Source organism: Balaenoptera borealis (genome assembly GCF_965194805.1).
Source record: "Balaenoptera borealis genome assembly, chromosome: 2".
NCBI lineage: Eukaryota > Metazoa > Chordata > Mammalia > Artiodactyla > Balaenopteridae > Balaenoptera > Balaenoptera borealis.
The window spans coordinates 168,034,420-168,053,916 of NC_138867.1; the positions used below are offsets into that span (position 1 = coordinate 168,034,420).

General features: G+C 41.6%; 1 protein-coding gene across 2 annotated transcripts in view; it reads right to left on the bottom strand.

Annotated features, from left to right (window-relative positions):
* LOC309622944 (uncharacterized protein) overlaps nt 1-19,398 on the bottom strand; it is a 30,708-nt gene extending 11,310 nt beyond the window's left edge. The window contains exons 1-4 of one of the 2 annotated variants that reach the window (XM_082379319.1): nt 19,232-19,398; nt 18,091-18,178; nt 14,807-14,933; nt 13,964-14,059 (exon numbers count right to left, since the gene is read on the bottom strand). In XM_082379319.1, the coding sequence (XP_082235445.1) occupies nt 13,964-14,059; nt 14,807-14,933; nt 18,091-18,123 (256 nt within the window). In that variant the 5' untranslated portion in view covers nt 18,124-18,178; nt 19,232-19,398. The other variant, XM_082379320.1, reaches the window with a different exon arrangement.
* Between the last annotated feature and the right edge of the window lie 99 nt (nt 19,399-19,497).

The window sequence follows — 19,497 nt, forward strand, 5'->3', positions numbered from 1 at the left end:
AGCTGTCATCTGTGCATGGGTACCGCCCTGACTAGTTTCTGTCATTAGGTCTAGATTCTCTCTCCTTGGCTCTTAAGACTCTGAGATTCTATCTTCAACCTTCTTTCCCTAGTTGATTTTATCCACTCTAACACCTGCTACATGAACGACTATCCCAACTTTCCTCAAAGTACTTTAAGTGGTATTTCTAACTGCCTACTAGCATTTCCATTTTAGTATTTTTCTTATACTTCAAATTCAGTCTGTCCAAATCTGAACCTGGCACATGCTTTTTCAAACCTTTTTACTATTTTCCCTAGTTCAGAATGACATCATAACCTTACTGTTGCTCTGCCATAAGTTCTTAATTCCATCTCAAAACTTTCTGCCCCCTGCATTCCAAGCCTAGTCACCAAATGCTCTTAATTAAATTCCATCACTGAAATGTCTCTAACAGCCATCCCTAAAGTATGCCTAGGTTGAGGGTCTTATTACCCTATAATGGTTACTGCTACTGACTCTCACTATGTTCCTTTGATCCCAGTTTCCTACCCATCCAGTATTATTTTCCACTGTTTTTATCCTTAGAGAACTCATCTTGTGTATTAGTTTCCTCTGGCTGCTGTAACAGAGTATCACAAACTTGGTGGCTTAAAACAACGCATTTTATTCTCTTACTGTCTAGAGGTCAAAAGTCTGAAATCAGTTTCACTGGGCTGAAACCAAGGTGTTAGTAGAGCTCAAGGGGAGAATCCACTCCCTTTCTTTTTCCAACCACTAGAGCTGCGTTCTTTGGCTCATGGTCTCTTCCTCCACCTTGAAAGCCAACAGCATAGCACCTTCATATTTCTCTTTGCTTCCATCATTATACTACCTCTACTTTCTTTTCAAATTTCCTTCTGCCTCTCTCATAAAAAGTCAACTGTGATTACACTTGGGCACCCCTAGATAACCCAGGATAACTTCACCATCAAAATCCCTAATTCAATCATGTTAAGGTAACTTAAGGGGATATTAAGGTAACATCACAGGGACTTCCCTGGTGGCGCAGTCATTAAGAATCCACCTGCCAATGCAGGGGACACGGGTTTGAGCCCTGGTCCGGGAAGATCCCAAATGCCGTGGAGCAACTAAGCCTGTGCACCGCAACTAGTGAGCCTGCGCTCTGGAGCCCGTGAGCCACAACTACTGAGCCCACGTGTCACAACTACTGAGGCCCACGCTCCTGGAGCCTGTGCTCCACAACAAGAGAAACCACCGCAATGAGAAACCCATGCACCCCACTGAAGAGTAGCCCCTGCTCACCACAACTAGAGAAAGCCCGTGTGCAGCAAAGAAGACCCAACACAGCCAAAAATAAATAAATTAAAAAAACAAAACAAAACAAAAGGTAACATCACAGGGTCCCAGGTATCTTTAGGGGCCATTATTCAGCCTATCACATTCTGTTATTTAAAAGACACTGATTACTCTTTATTTTATTCATTCAACAAATATTTACTGTGTTGCTACAATGTGCCAGACTCTATTCTAGGCACTGGTGCTCTGTAAGACACCAGGGATCTAGTAATGAAAAGAAATAATTCGTTTCCTCCAAGAGCCTAGTTTAACATTAGAAATGAATAATTCAACGTGCAGTCACCACACAATGTGATCATTTCTACAACAAAAACAAAAGATAGAAACAGAAGCAAATGCGAGCTTTGAATAGTATCCAAACTCTCCTTAGATAGTGGAGGATGTAGGCAGGAAAGAGTACAGGCAGCGGTTACAGTTTTCTAAGATTTTAGGGGATTAGCAGTTTGCTAGTGAAAACTTAAAAATTGAATCTTCCCTTTTGCCAAAAGGGAAAGATATGTGCCCCTACCCCTGCCCGTTTTCTTAGAATATTCTTTGAGAAAATTTGTATTTGTAAATCCTTCCTCTATGCCTTTGATATGTATGTAAACTTGTAAAGCCTCTGTGAGCATTACAAACCAGGAATGTTTTTCTTGAGAGCCTGGGAGCCATCTCTTTGAAATGTAAACATCAAGAAAGATAGTGATCCTATCTCCCTGTCATTGTGGAAGCTTACCTAGTGCCTAGCTCCAAACTGTCACCACCTGCTCATCATACGATACCAGAATTTTTCTTTTCACTAGCACAGATAGCCCAACTGCCAGGTGAATTTAGGATAAATATGAAAGAATGTATAGCTACCTGTGTTGTCAGTTCCCTTAAATGAGGACAAATTACAATTAACCTCGAGAACATGTATATAACTGCTCAGCCACATTACAAAAACAGAAAGAAACCCCACCCTTTTTAATCTCATCAGCAGGTTACCTATGATGCATGCGGAAATCTGGTTTAATGTTTATTCAATAGTAACAATGTTTTCTGTCTTTTGGAGAGGTTTTTCTGGGTTGGCAGGAGATTAAAAAAAAAACTTTCCCCAATACTACATGAAGGAATAAGGGTTAGGGTTGAAGGCAGAATTAATATATATTTTTTTACCTTAAATGGCTTTTTGGCCTTATTTCCTGAAGTATTTCCCTGATTTAACCAATAATCAGTCAGATTCAAAGTCATATCTCAATAAAAATGTGACTTTAATTGGCACTCTCACAGGGCTTTCTTGAGAACCAGAGGATTGAAAGACTTAAAATTGGTATGCTGGGAATTACACATAACAGTATAATTATAGATGGCTGTGGTACTGCACATTTGTGAACATTCTGTGTCTTACTGAAAAAAGGAATGCTGGTCTAGACAATCTGTTTTTCGTAACTCCAATTTTTCAAACTTTTTATTATGGAAAAATTTCAATATATACAAAAATAGAGAGAATTGTACAATGCAACAACAACCACCAACACTTCATATATAAGCTCTACTCCTCCTCCATCAGACTGGCTAAAGCAAATCCTAAACATCATATCATTTCATCTAATAATGTTTCCAAATGCATTTCTCAAGGATAAGGTCTTAAAAAAAAAGAAAAAAGCAGAACATCTCACAGCCAATGAACTTAACACTACTCACTAGTAGCATCTTATATACATGGAAGTGTTTGAACTTCCCTAATTGCTTCATAAATTTTTTCAATTAGGAAACAATCAAGGTTCACCCACTGCATTTGGTCGGTATGACTCTTAAATCTCTTTTAATCACTATGTTATAAATGTAATCTGCTGAAGTGAAGGTCATTTGGCCTCCCAGAAAAATATCTTAACCTGATAAAGAGCATCTGCAACAACCTAGAGCTAACAGTATACTTGATGGTGAAAGGCTAAATGCTTTATACTTAAGATCGGGAACAAGGCAAGAATGTCTGTTCTCACCACTCTTAATCAGTATAGTACTGAAAGTCTACTTAGTACAATATGGTAAGAAAAGGAAATAAAAAGCATACAAATCAGAAAGGAAGAAATAAAACTATCCCTATCTTGAGATGACAGTACATAAAAAAAATCCCTAGAAATCTACAAAACATTTCCTAGAACTATTAGGAGTTTAGGAAGGTCACAGGATACAAGGATAAACATACAAAAATCAATATTATTTCCATATACTATGGACATGTGGGCACTGAAATTATATTTACAATACCATTTATAATTACTCAAAAAATACTTAGGTGTAAATGTAACAAAATATGTACAGGATTTGTATTCTGTGAACTACAAAACACCGATGAAAGAAATTAAGTAAGAGCTAAATAGGGAATTCCCTGGTGGTCTAGGGGTTAGGACTCAGCGCTTTCACTGCTGAGGGCCTGAGGGCCCAGGTTCAATCCCTGGTCGGGGAACTAAGATCCCATAAGCTGCACATTGAGGCCAAAAACAAAAACAAAAAAGAGCTAAATACATGGTAAGATACACCATATTGATGGATTGGAAGATTCAGCATAGTAAAGATCTCAATTGCCTCCAAGTTTACTTGGTTTACTGCAATATCTCAGCAAGATTTTTTTGTAGATATAAATGAGATTATTCTAAAATTTATATGGAAAAGCAAAGAAACTAGAATAGTTAAAGCAACTTTGAAAAAGAATAAAGAAATAATCAACCCATCCAATATTAAAGCCTATATATAGCTACAGTAATCAACATTGTGTGATGTGGGTGGAGGGATAAACACACAGATCAGTGAAACAGACTCACAAGTGTGCTCAACAGCTTTTTGACAAAGGTGTAAAAGAACTGAGTGGAGGAAGATAGCTTATTCAACAAATAATGTTGGGACAACTGACTGTCCGTAAGCAAAAAAAATGAATCTTGACCGAATCCTACATCTAATACAAAAATTAAATGCCAAAGAATCACAGAAATAAATGTACAGTGTAAAACTACAGCATTTTTAGAAAAAACACAGAAGAAAATCTACAAGATCTGAGATAGGCAAAGAGTTCTTAGACTTGACAACAAAAGGACAATCCATAAAAGGAAATACTGATGAACCAGATCTCTCAAAATTAAAACTTTTGTTCCACAGAGACACAACTAAGAGGATGAAAGGAAACTAAAGACTAGGAAAAAATATTTGCAAACCACATATCCATCAAATGACTACCATCTAGAATATATAAAAACTCTCAAATCTCAACAGCAAAAAACCAAACAATACAATTAGAAAATGGACAAAAGACACAAACAGACATTTCATCAAAGAAGATATACAGATGGCAAAAAAGCACATGGAAATATGTTCAACATCATTAGAACTTAGGAAGATGTAAATTAAACTCACAGTGTATATCACCATATACCTATCAGAATGGCTAAAATAAAAGTACTGACAACACAAAATGTTGGCAAGGATGCACAGAAACTGAATCACTCATATGCTGCTGTGTTGCTGGTGGAATGTAAATTGGTACAGCCACTCTGGAAAACAATTTGGCTGTGTCTTTCAAACTAAACATGCAACTACAACATGACCCAGTAATTGCACTCCTCCACACTTATCACAGAGAAATAAAAACTTACTTTTGCACAAAAACCTGTACACAAATGATTATAACATTGTTACTTGTAATTGTCAGAAACTGGAGACAACCCATATGTCCTTCAACAGTGAATGGTTATGTAACTGTGGTATACGTGTTTTACAAAAAACTATTCAGCAATCAAAAGGAATAAAATATTGGGCTTCCCTGGTGGCGCAGTGGTTGAGGGTCTGCCTGCTAGTGCAGGGGACACGGGTTCGAGCCCTGGTCTGGGAGGATACCATGTGCCGCGGAGCAGCTGGGCCCGTGGGCCACAGCTGCTGAGCCTGCGCGTCTGGAGCCTGTGCCCCACAACGGGAGGGGCCGCAATAGTGAAAGGCTCGCGCGCTGTGATGAAGAGTGACCCCCTGCACCGCGATGAAGAATGGCCCCCGCTTGCCGCAGCTGGAGAAAGCCCTCGCACGAAATGAAGACCCAACACAGCCAAAAATAAATAAATAAATAAATAAATAAATAAATAAATAAATAAATAAAGTAGTTATAAAAGGAATGAAATATTGAAAAGGAACAAGGAAATACTGACAAGGAACTACTTGAATAAATTTCCAGAGAATTATGCTGAGTGAAAAAAAAAACAGTCCTAAAAGGTTGCATACTGTATGACTCCATTTAAGTAACATTCCTGAAATGACAAAATTATAGAAATGGACTAGTGGTTACAAAGGGTTAAGAACAAGAGGAGGTGAGGAACAGGGACAAGGAACAAGAGGAAAGTGGGTGTCTAAAAATGGGTAACAGGAAGGATCCTTATGGTGACAGAAGGAATTCTTCCATATCTTTACTGTATCAACATCAATATCTTGTTTGCAGTCTTGAAATATAGTTTTGGAACTGGGTAAAGGACCAATGGGATCTCTCTGTACTACTTCTTATGTGAATCTACAATTATCTTAAAATCAAAAAATTTTTTTTACTAAATAAAATCCCTCTAAAGTAAAAAGTCAAATTGGTATCATTCCTCCAAATCTGATCTCCTGGTACCACTATCTCAGTGAATTATATCATTATCCATCCCTGAACAAGTCACAAACCAAGCAAGCATCCTTGACAACTCAATCTCCTTTATCTTCCATATCCAATTCATCTTTAAGTCCTGCTGCATTTATCTCTTAAATGTCTCTGAAACTGGTTCCCTTCTTTCTGTGTCCATCACCACTAACCTAGCCAAGTCATTCATGCATTCATTAACTGGAAGCCAACTCTGACCGAGCACTATTTTAGGTACTGGAAAAATGGGTACAAATGAAACAGACAACCCAGCACAAGAGAGTTTATAATTCAGAGGAAGAGCAGATTATAAATAAATATGTACTATTTTGCAGTGATAAGTACTCTGAGAGAAAATAACACATGGTGAGGGCATAAAGACTGTGGAAGAATGCTGGAGAGGGTGTGGAGAAAAGGGAACCCTCTTACACTGTTGGTGGGAATGTAAACTGGTGCAGTCACAATGGAAAACAGTATGGAGGTTCCTCAAAAAACTAAAAATAGAGTTGCCATATGATCCAGCAATCCCACTCCTGGGCATATATCCAGAAAAAACTATCACTTGAAAACATATATGCACCCCTAGTGCCCACTCTGCCACTATTATTCAACATAGTTTTGGAACTCCTAGACACGGCAATTAGAGAAGAAAAAGAAATAAAAGAAATCCAAATTGGAAAAGAAAAAGTAAAACTGTCACTGTTTGCAGATGACATGATACTATACATAGAAAATCCTAAGGTTGCCACCAGAAAACTGCTAGAGCTAATCAATGGATTTAGTAAAGCTGCAGTATACAAAATTAATACACAGAAATCTCTTGCATTCCTATACACTAACAATGAAAGATCAGAAATAGAAATTAAGGAAACAATTCCATTTACCATTGCAACAGAAAGAATAAAATACCTAGAAATAAACCTACCTAAGGAGACAAAAGACCTGTATGCAGAAAACTATAAGATACTGATGAAAGAAATCAAAGACGACACAAACAGATGGAGAGATATACCATGTTCTTGGATTGGAAGAATCAACATTGTGAAAATGACTATACTACCCAAAGCAATCTACAGATTCAGTGCAATCCCTATCAAATTACCAATGGCATTTTTCACAGAATTAGAACCAAAAATTTTTTAATTTTTATGGAAACATGAAAGACCCCAAATAGCCAAAGCGATCTTGAGAAAGAAAAAGGGAGCTGGAGGAATCAGGCACCCTGATTTCAGACTATACTACAAAGCTACAGTAATCAAGACAGTATGGTACTGGCACAAAAACAGAAATATACATCAATGGAACAGGACAGAAAACCCAGAGATAAACCCACACACATATGATCACCTAATCTATGACAAAGGAAGCAAGAATATACAATGGAGAAAAGACAGCCTCTTCAATAAGTGGTGCTAGGAAAACTGGACAGCTACATGTAAAAGAAGGAAATTAGAACACTCCCTAACACCATACACAAAAATAAACTCAAAATGGATTAAAGACCTAAATGTAAGGCCAGACACTATAAAATTCTTTGAGGAAAACATAGGCAGAACACTCTTTGATATAAGTCACAGCAAGATCTTTTTTGACCCACCTCCTAGAGTAATGAAAATAAAAACAAAAATAAAAAATGGGACCTAATTAAACTTAAAAGCTTTTGACAGCAAAGGAAACCATAACAAAATGAAAACCCTCAGAATGGGAGAAAATATTTGCAAATGAAGCAACTGACAAAGGATTAATCTCCAAAATATACAAACAGCTCATGCAGCTCAGTATCAAAAAAAAATTAAAAATTAAAAAATGGGCAGAAGACCTAAGTAGACATTTCTCCAAAGAAGACATATAGATGGCCCCAAAACACATGATAAGATGCTCAACATCACTAATTATTAGAGAAATGCAAATCAAAACTACAATGAGGTATCACCTCATACTGGTCAGAATGGCCCATCATCAAAAAAATCTACAAACAATAAATGCTGGAGAGGGTGTGGAGAAAAGGGAACCCTCTTGCACTGTTTGTGGGAATGTAAATTGATGCAGCCACTATGGAGAACAGTATGGAGGTTCCTTAAAAAACTAAAAATAGAACTACCATATGACCCAGCAATCCCACTACTGTGCATATACCCAGAGAAAACCATAATTCAAAAAGACACAGGCACTCCAATGTTCACTGCAGCACTATTTACAATAGCCAGCACATGGAAGCAACCTAAATGTCCATCAACAGAGAAATGGATAAAGAAGATATGGTATATATATACAGTGGAATATTACTCAGCCATAAACAGGAGTGAAATTGGGTCATTTATAGAGACTTAGATGGACGTAGGGACTGTCATACAGAGTGAAGTAAGCCAGAAAAACAAATATCGTATATTAACGCATATATATGGAATCTAGAAAGATGGTATAGATGATCTTATTTGCAAAGCAGAAATAGCGACACAGACATAGAGAACAAACGTATGGATACTGAGGGGGAAGGGGGAGTGGGATGAATTGGGAGATTGGGATTGACATATATACACTACTGAGACTATGTATAAAATAGATAACTGGGGCTTCCCTGGTGGCGCAGTGGTTGAGAATCTGCCTGCCAATGCAGGGGACATGGGTTTGAGCCCTGGTCTGGGAAGATCCCACATGCCGCGAAGCGGCTGGGCCCGTGAGCCACAACTACTGAGCCCACGCATCTGGAGTCTGTGCTCCACAACAAGAGAGGCCCGCGCACCACAATGAAGAGTGGCCCCCACTTGCCGCAGCTAGAGAAAGCCCTCACACAGAAACGAAGACCCAAAACAGCCATAAATAAATAAATAAATAAAATAGATAACTAATGAGAACCTACTGTATAGCACAGGGAACTCTAGTCAATGCTCTGTGGTGACCTAAATGGGAAGGAATCCAAAAGAGAGGGGATATATGTATACGTACAGCTGATTCACTCTGTTATACAGTAGAAACTAACACAACATTGTAAAGCAACTATACTCCAATAAAAATTAAAAAAAAAAAGTAGTCAGCTAACCCTCCCCTCCACAAAAAAAGGAGTCAAGCCACTGAACTGTAAAGGAAATGAACAAAATTAAAACTATAAGTGAAATGGAGATTACACCACTAAAATTCGTGTCATTTATTTTTTAGCTCTCTGAAAATGGAGACCTTCTTATAACATTTAAGTCTGTTGCTTGGATTTTACACATTTAACTTGCATGCATGTTTTAAAGAATGCATTAAGTATAAAAATGTTGTGTTTCCTTTGTCAAAAAAAAAAAAAAAAAAGAAAGAGACAATACATGCATCCCTATGTTCATAGCAGCACTATTTACAATAGCCAAGACAAGGAAACAACCTAAATGTCCATCAACAGATGAATGGATAAAGAAGATGTGGTATATATACACAATGGAATACTACTCAGCCATAAAAAAGAATGAAATAATGCCATTTGCAGCAACACGAATGGATCTAGAGATTATACTAAGTCAAGTAAGTCAGAAAGAGAAAGACAAATACCACATGATATCACTTACATGTGGAATCTGAAATATGACGCAAATGAACTTATCTACGAAACAGAAACAGATTTGCAGATATAGAGAATAGACTTGTGGTTGTCAAGGGGGAAAGGGGTGGGGGAGGGTTAAATTAGGAGTTTGGGATTAGCAGATGCAAACTATTATATATGGAATGGATAAACAACAAGGTCCTACTGTATATAGTACAGGGGACTATAATCAATATCCTGTGATAAACCATAATGGAAAAGAATATGAAAAAGATTACATATATGTATAACCAAATCACTTTGCTGTACAGCAGAAATTAACATAACATTGTAGATCAACTATACTTCAATAAAATTAAAAAAAAAAAAGAATGTGGAGGACAGAGGGCCATGTTCAGATGTGCTGTGTCTAACAGACAAAGTGCCCTCTGAACAGACACCTGTGCAACTCAAGGAAGTCAGTCATGTGGCTTGTGGCTCAGGAAGAATGGTCCAGGAGAGGAATAAACAAGTGCAGAGGCTCTGAGGTGGCCTGTCTGAAGAACTACAAGGAGACCAGGGTGATTAGAGTTCTTGAATGAAGGGCAGAGAGGAAGGAGGTGAAGGTGAAAAGGTAGCCAACGCCAGACCATGAAGGCCACACTAGGGGCTTTGGATTGTGTTCTATGTGATAGAAGATACTAAAGGTTTTGAGCATGGGAGTGAGATAACCTGATCTACCTTTTAAGTAGACCATTCTGGCAGCTACAGGGAAATAGATGTTGGTGGCAGGGGATGAGAACAAGACTAAATCAAACATATTAAACAGGACTACAGAGCATTTGGGCTCAACTTTCACCTTGTAAATTAACTCTTTAAAACCACTGCATGTTATTTTAAAACCACTGCTGCTCCAACCCCTACAGCACCTTTCTGCAAATTAAAAAAATTTGCAGATGCAGCCTCAGCAAATCTTGGTGGGTGGAAGGCAGCCCACAAGGGACCCCTCAGCCGACCACCCTGCCAGGTTCAGTCTGCCCTGAATTATTGCATAAATATAACAAAGAAAGAGAAAAAGACAAAGAAAAACACTTTTTCATTGGAGGTAATTTACCTAATCATCCCTGAATTTTTAAATTTTTGATTTTAAGAATATTTTCACATTTGGTGTCAGCCAAACTCATGAGACGTTCAAGTTGATTTAATCACATTATTCATATTTTATATATATGTAAAATACATATGTATATATGTATACATATATATATATAATATTCCAGAAAAGTGATTAGACTTTGGGTTCATTTCTTAAGCAAGAGACTCAGATGAGTCTCTTTGAGCCATTTCCTCCCATCTCTCAGTATAAAACATACAGAGCCAGGCGAGACACAATTTGTTTTTCTGTTCATTTTATTTTTCCTAGTTGTAAATAGTTTTGAAGTGAAAATTATATTTTAAAAACACACTTGGAGGCAATTAGAGGTTCTAGGAGTCCTACCCTGGAAGCATAAGCTTTTCTGTCACTGGCTGTTCAAAGGGTCGGTTTTTGGTTCTGGTCTAGAGTTAATGATCAACGTGCTTCCAAGAACATCCAGATCCTTCACCTGAGCTCACAGGGAAGTGAGCTCCCCTTGGAAGGGAAACTGTTCTGAGGGCACTTTAGTCCAGGCAGATGGGAGACTCGCTAGGGGTGCAGGAGAGACACAACCACAGGCCAGCACTCCCAGGACGCTCCATCTGACTGTCACCTTTGACCAAAGAGAGGAGGTTCATCCCATCAAGAGAAACGCGCACACCGGTTGGCTCTGATGTCCTTACTTCCTCCAGACACCCACTCAGAGTTTTCCTTCAGGGACAGCTTCCCAAACCTGAGGACTTGACATCACCACTAGGTGTCTTCAGGGTCTCTCTGGACAGCTTTCGACTCCAGTCATACTTTCTATTCAGTTTAATCCAACTAACACTGCACTCAGGAAGGGGGACTCCTCATGGATCAGAGGCTCCCGAGGCGAATGGAAACGGGAACAATTCTTCCGTCTCTTCCTTTGATCTTCCACGCCAGACTCAGTCCACACCTGACGCCCCTCCTAAACTCTCCACTGGTTCCCTGCTGCCTGCGTTCTCTGTTTACTTTGTGGTGGTCTCCAGCAGTTCCCACAAAATTAGAATATTTCTCCCAAATGACAGTTAAAAGATATAAGGAGAGATAAGTGTGGTTCCCACCTCAAAAGATCTCACCTTATACGGGAAAAGAATGAGCTCTACTAAAGGTGTGGGTGCTTTAGGGATCGAGACAGCCTGTCCCACAGCCCTTCTGCTGGGCCCACATTGTGAGGGGTCATCACTGACTCGTCTGGACCCGACAGCAACCTCAGACAAGTCCTACCACGTCTATGCCAGGTGGCTCCACATTGGTTGCAGGCTGATCCTTGCAGAATATAAACCTGGGACCGTGGCCAGGGTACTTCAACTCCTCAGAGGCTGTGCCTGGCTCTCAGGTCCCTGCCCCCCTCTCCCTGCTCCCGTCTCCACACACCGGCTTCCTTTGTCTGGCCTCTCGGACATGCTCTTCCTGTGCCTGAACGCTTCTCACAACGTAGGATCCGGCCCTTCCTCGGGAAGCCTTGCCCACAGCATCCCTCCTGTTCCACGTTCTCACAGAACCTGCGGCTCTTCCCCAGAGGTCCTCACCAGAGTCTGTCATTCCACAGCCCTGTGTGCGCTTAGCCTTCCCCTCCACTGAGGTCCGCCAGGGCAGGACCTGCGTCCTTCTGTCCAAGGTTGCACTGCTGTTTATCACGGGACAGGAAAGCAGTGGGCGAGGGTTAGAACCTGGCTCCCCCAGAGCCCTGGCCTCCCAGCTCTCAGTCCTCAACTTCCATGACAGCCGAATCTGCCATTTTTCTCCTCTGGTGACTTCTTCTCAGGCTCAGCCACAGATTCTTCCTTCTTAACCCACCTCATAAACATTGAGGTTTGCTGGGACTCTGTCCTCTCCTCCATTCCCTCATCTGCTCAGCTCAAGGTTTCAAATGCCACCTTCTCACTGACGGCTCCCTGACCTCCCTGTTGAGTTCCAACCCTGTATACCTTTTACAGCTGTCCGCTGGCGACCTCTACCCATATTTCACTCACATCTCAAATGAAACCCATCCCACACGGAACTCATCCTGAACCCTTAACAAAGGGACCTCTCTTTCCTTTTTTTTTAAAATATTTATTTATTTATTTTTGGCTGCATTGGGTCTTTGTTGCTGCGCGTGGGCTTTCTCTAGTTGCGTGGGGGCTACTCTTTGTTGCGGTGCGCGGGCTTCTCACTGTGGTGGCTTCTCTTGTTGCAAAGCTTGGGCTCTAGGCACGCCGGCTTCAGTAGTTGTGACGTGCAGGCTCAGTAGTTGTGGCGCACGGGCTTAGCTGTTCTGCGGGACGTGGGATCTTCCCAGACGAGGGATCGAACCCATGTCCCCTGCATTGGCAGGCAGATTCTTAACCAGTGCGCCACCAGGGAAGTCCCTCTCTCCTCTTTCCTGAACCCACTGCACGTGCCTTCCTGCAGGTAACGTCTTGCCTGCATTACACAATAATCTCCAGAAGGTTCCCACCTCTAGTTTTTCCTCACTTCAAATCTAAGACCAACAGTGTTTCCAAAGTGACCATTCTTATTAAATTGAAATTACATAATAAGGACTTCATGAACATATTCTGTGAAAATTTTAATAACATTACATGTAAATAAAGTCCCCTTTCATCAATACTCATTCTCGATCCTAATCCAAATGTAACTAGTTACCAGCTTAGGTGTCCCGCGACCTTTCTCTCGGCACTTACACGCATATTATGCATATCGACAAACACCCACGTAATTTTCTTTACACATAAATGGCGACATGTCATAATCATGCGCCGTAACCTGCTTTAGTCCTTCACGTGCCTTGGAGCTCCACCCACAACAGTGCTTCTTGTTTCTGACTGTGGTGCTGTGTGCCAGTGTAGGGATCCAGCTCAGCTTCTTTAGCCATGCCTTTACTGAAAGACATTTAAAGTGTTTCAGACTCTGACCATTTTTTCTAAAATATCAAGGACCATGTAATTCTTCTGCTTAAAATCCTTTAATTATTTCCAGTCATCCATGGACAGTTCCCATCTCTAAGAACTGTACCAAAGCACTTCAGAGTGTGGCCCCCACCTGGCTTTCTGATCTCATTTCCTTCCTCATCTCTTTCTTTTCCCACAACCCTGGGCTTCAGTCAGAATGAATTATCTGCAGTTCTAAGTTTGCTCATTGAATACATGAAAATGTAGCCCTCCTCCAAAACAAGAGGAAAGAATAAAGATCCTGAGAGATTCACCTGTGAAGTGATTATCAGAGATGAAGCAGAAGTTTGTGACCCTCCTCCACAACTTCTTGAGGACTGAGAACTTGGAGAAATTTCCCTGACCAACATCTCCAAGTTGCACATGTACTCATTTACCAGACTGCTGCCTGCAGAGATTCCCCACCCACTCACCTACAGAGGAGCCTCCAGGGCTTTCTTTCTCTACCTTCCAGGGATCTTCTCCTTGCTGCAACAGGGAGATCACCTCAGGTTTGGAAAATGGGAGTCCTGCTCATGGAAAAAAAACAAAAAACAAAAAAATAAAAACAACAACAAACTTGGTTTTGACACGAAGAGGTATCTGAGATCTGAGTGGAAACTTAGAGGATGATACAAAGAGCTCCTTAGGGTGCTCAAGTTCTGCCCCCATGATGTGAGGGGTGCGTTAGGGAAAAAGCAAGGGACTTGTAAAACATAACAATGTAATAATTAGTTGCATGTTAGGGAAATACAATAAACATGTACCCTTGAAATAGGGTACCATTAGCTTTCTATAGAAGAGGAAATATATGAGATGTACAGACTAAATTCAAATTTACAAACAGGTATCTATGAAGAGGATACCAGGTAGATTGTTTAAAATGAGAAAACACTATCTGGCTCCCTTTCAAGTATGGATTATACAGTGTTCATCTAGCTGGAAAAGAGAATGGGAAAGGCAAGTGGTGGGTCAAAGAAGAGGGATGAAAGATGCTCTCTGCTTAGAGATGAGCAGACACATCATAGAACAATCATAGTGGGAAATGCCTGAACTATGAGGGAATTTCTAATGTGCAGCTCTGTAGATTGTCCCATCCGTGGGGCATGAGGCATCCATGCCTATGAGGGGTAAAAAGTTTTTCAGATTTATTTGTGGAGATCCAATGTGTACAGTGCTAAGGCAAAACTCAGCTAAAGTTTTGATGATCCATGGCTTTTATCCAGGGAACGAGATGCTGAGTTATCCCAATTTCTAAACAGAGGAAATTTCCTTACCCAATGACACCAAGTTGCTATAGTTCTCCAGCATCACATCTCGGTACAAGTTTCTCTGTGAAGGAGTCACCTTTCTCCACTCATCCCGTGTAAAGAGCACAGCCACATCTTCGAACGTCACTGACAGCTGTAGAGACAAGCATCCCAGCTCAACCAAGACCACCCATCACACAGGGTGAAGAAGGCGGCAGTGGGAAGTAGACAGGCTACCATGAAATGCTTCTATATTATTCTAGGTTCTTAAGGTTTCAAGTCACTGGTTTAATGAACACTTGACCTGTGACAAATATATACTGAGTAGCATGAAATATGAACCAGGCCCTGTGTTAACCACACAGCGATGTGTGGAGGTATTAAGACCATTAGTGGGAGTGTTAATTAGAATAATCTTTCTAATAGCAATTTGATAATACATATTAAGAGCTTTAAAATGTGCATACTCTTTAACTCTCCAATTACTATATTTGTTTGATAATGAACAGTGCAAAAAAATGCACACACAAGGACATTTATTATGGTGTTAGTTAACAGCAGAGAAACGGAAACACCTACAACCTAAATAATCACTGACAGAGCCTTGGTTAAATAATTTAAGGCACTATCTGTGTGCTCTCTGAAGCCTGAGGACAGTAATAATGGAAATTAAAACAGCTATCATTAATTGAATGCTTTCTTCAGGACAAGTACTATTCTTAGAGCTTTATATTAATCTTTAGTGTAAATCTTTATTTTACCTTCACAACAACCCTAGGAAGAAGGTACTATTATTGTCCTCGTTTTACACAAGAGAAGTCACAGAAAGGATAAGAAATTTGTCTAAAGTCAGTGGTAGTGCTGGGATTCCAATTCCAGGTGGATGTCTAAGGCTCCATTCTTAACCACTCTGTAAAACTGCCTCTCAAAACCTACCAAATAGCTAATAAATAAATGAAATAATCCATACAATGTACTTAAAACCATACACGGCTCATATTAAAGGTTCAGATCTTACCTATTATCATGTCAATATAAAGTACTATGAAAGCATTAAAATTGATGGTGTAAGTCAATATTTTTGACTTAAAAAGGCATTCATAATAATGTTAGGTATAAAAAGCAAGTTACATATCAGTATGTATAGTTTGTTCCCATTTTTTAAAAAAAATTATACAGGTACATAGCAAGTGATGCTGAGAGATGCATAACAAATGGCTGACAGCGATTATCTCCAGATGGTGGGATTAAGGGTGATTTTACTTTTTTTTTGCATATACGGAAAAAACATATAGACAAATACATGTACATACACACATCTATGCACATATGTACGTTTACAAGCATATATACATATACCCATACATATATATGTGCATATTTTATTCTCTATAAAGTTTTTTGCCATGATCATGCAATATTTTTATGGTAAGAAAAAGCATTAAATTATTGGCACATTGGGAGGAATACAAGAAATGATCTCTGCTCTCAAAGAACTTACAATCTAACTAGCAGACAAGAAAAGTGCATGAATTTGAACACTAAAAGGAAAATGTGTAGCTGGATAGGACCATACACCATCTCTGCTAATCCTCATTTTAGAGACAAGGAACACAAGATCCAGGACAGTCAAGACTCCAGGTCACATACTTTATTAATGGCAGAGACAGGACGATAACTAAAGTTTTCTTTCAACACAGCACTTGGTATACTCTCTCTCTGATCTTAAATATCCTGTTACTGAGTTTTACACACAAGTCCACACAGCAGGTGAGGTTAGGGAGAAATGTCACATTGGACTCACACACAGGGACAGAGAAGATTCTGGGCAAGAGAGCAGTTTGACTCTGTTGGAATGGAATGTGAAAGCCTTAGAAAAAAGCAGCCCAAATACGCAAAGGCAGGTCCTAGCCATAGCCTCAGAAGATCAACCACCATCACATTTCGTGGGTCCAAATGATATAGAACACTGCACTGCAGAGAGCTCTGGTAACACAGGGGCTGGGCCTGCCATGTGTTCTGAGAGATGCACCAGAGGAATGGCTGGACAACAACCAGCATGAACTTAGAGGCCAGACGTACCTGGGTTTGATTTCAGGTCACTTGACTTCTTTGAGCCTCAGTTTCCTCATGTGTAAAATGGGGGTAATAACTGCTGCGCTGTTATGAGAGTGAGAACAAAGGTAAAGCCCTCGGGATAGTCCCCCAGCAACATTAAATATTATTGTCAGACGAAAATGAGTACAGAATGAACAGTATTTTCTGGGTCCTAAAAACACTGTACAGTTAACTTTTATCTATCAACAGTAATAGTATCATGTACTAGAATAATATTGTTCAGCTACCACAACCACCACATATTGAACATCAACTATGTGCCCGGGCCTTATTGAAACACTTGCCATGCTGCAATTCCTCTCATCTACCCTATGAGGTACGCATGGTTGTTATTCCCATTCTACAGGTGAGGAAACTGAGGCACAGAGAGATGCAATTGCCTAAGGCCCATAAATGGTAACAGAAGATATGGGTTCAAACTTGGCTGTCTGGCTTGAGAGCCCCACTTCTAACTGTACACCCTGTATATCTTGCTTCTCCACTACTGATATCCCACAAAACCCTCCATGCCACTTCCTGAGGAGTCTTCTCTCAGCTCTTAAAGTCAAGAGACCTCTCCATCTGTGTCCCCACCAAAATGGCTATCCTTTGTTCACACACCGCCTCACCTGGATGGGGTCCCACCCTCATTCCCACAGAATAAAGATGAAAATGGCAGGTCAAGATCAGTTTTCAAGAGAGTGATAGAAGCAAGGCACATGATCCAGAAAGTTAAGAGGGAGAAAAAACTAAAAACTATGGACTGGGAAAAGCCTGGGTAAGGCATCATGAGGATTCTCAGGGGTGGAAAGAAAAAGAAAAGCATTCTGGCCAAGGGTAGGGAGGGGGACATGAGTGAGCAAAGGAGGCAGGCCAGAAAGAAACTCTGCCAAGTGCACATGTTTGTTTGTTCTGATCCCAAGTGGTATAAGACATGTGGCATCTTACCTGTCAATTCAGTAATCATACAGTGAATTGAGATTAATGAATAAAAGAGTGTCTATAAAAAAAAAAAAACACAACACATGGATTGGGGGGTTGGAGGCAAGCATTCCCTATGCAATCCACCATCCACCAGGATGGACCAACTCTTCAAAGGGAGAAGGACATGGGCTCCAAATCCTGGCGAAGACTGTACTGGGGAGAGAACTTCAGTTTGAGGATTAAAAAACAAACCTATCTGTCCGTAAGACTTGAGACGATAATGCACTCACCTGAGACCTTGCTTCCCTCTGTTCAGTAGCCATGTCCTCTTTCTGGGCAGTTTCCCCTTAGGATGGGAGAAGTCTCCAGAAGCCAAATCTGAGAGAAGAAAATGGGAGCCAGGAGGAAGCCCCTTCTGCTTTCCACCCCTCAGAATCAGCAGCTCTGAAACCTTTATACCACTTGAGAATGATGCCAAGTGCCCTCAGAGAAGGAAGTCAGAAGGAACGAGGGGTAGACAGGACCAGAGAGAAGGGCTGGGTCATCCTGGTCCAGGCCCAGCTCTTTCCCTGGCTCAGAGGAAGAGGTCCTAGGACTCCATCAGCAGTAGCAGCAACTCCCTGAGCCTCACCGCGTGCCAGGCACTACCTACCAATACATCATCGAGTCCCACAGCACAGTTGGCACTGTCAGCACCCCATTTTATAGATCAGGAAACTGAGGGCAGAGTGGGAGCAACTTGCCCCAGTCCACACAGCCAGGGAGGGTGGCACCAGGATTCCAAGCACCGCGAGCTCCAGAGCACCTGCTCTAACCTCCCTGCGTGCATGTGACAACTTTTCTCCACCTCAAGCCTTCCCACCCAATTCCTCCGCCTCCTGTCAAGGAGACAATTTCCAGATTTCTAGAGAAAGCTGCTTCGGAAAAGGAAAACATCAGCTCTCCTATGGCGGGGAGGGGGCTGCTGTCTTGAGGAAAGGGCACAGAAAACCAAAGACCTGGGTTCCAGTCCTGGCTCTGCCACTGGGGGAAGCCGGCGACTCACTTCTCGCGCAAAACAAGCCTGTCACTCGGGAGTGCAGGGGTGATGGTAAAGGGAGGAAATAATTTTCTCACGTTCACTGCCGGCCCGAAACAAATTCAAATGCCGGCAGGCGCTGGGCAGGTAGCGCGCTGGGAACTGGTCGGGAAGAAGCAGAAGGGTGGCTGGGTCCAGCCAATGGGGACGAAGTGCCCGACCTGTCTCGTTCAGGGGCACTGTGGGATGGCTGGTGGCGGCAGGCGGACAGAGCCGGGGTGCCCGGCCCTCGGCCCGCCGGCGCCCACAAAGGCCCGGCTCGCGCCTCCTGGGCCTGTGTCCCATACCCCGGCGCCGCATCTTCCCGAAGCCCGGTCCTCCCTACCGCATCCTGCCGAACCTCCGCCGCTCACCTCACCCAGGCCTCGGGGGTTCCGCGGGCCGCAGGCGGGAGGCTCCGGAACTGCCACGGCCGGACAGCAACTTCGGGTCGGGACTCCCCGGGGTGCTGCCTGGGCAGACCTCAGCCCAGGACGCCGCTCACGCCAGCTACAAACACCCAGCTCCCTGTGCAGGTCCGGAACTGGGTAGAGTGAAGGAGGCGGGGGGAACGGTCGCTAACCCCTCTGGGAAATGTAGTCCACGCGAGAGCACAAGGATTCTGGGAAGTGTAGTTCTC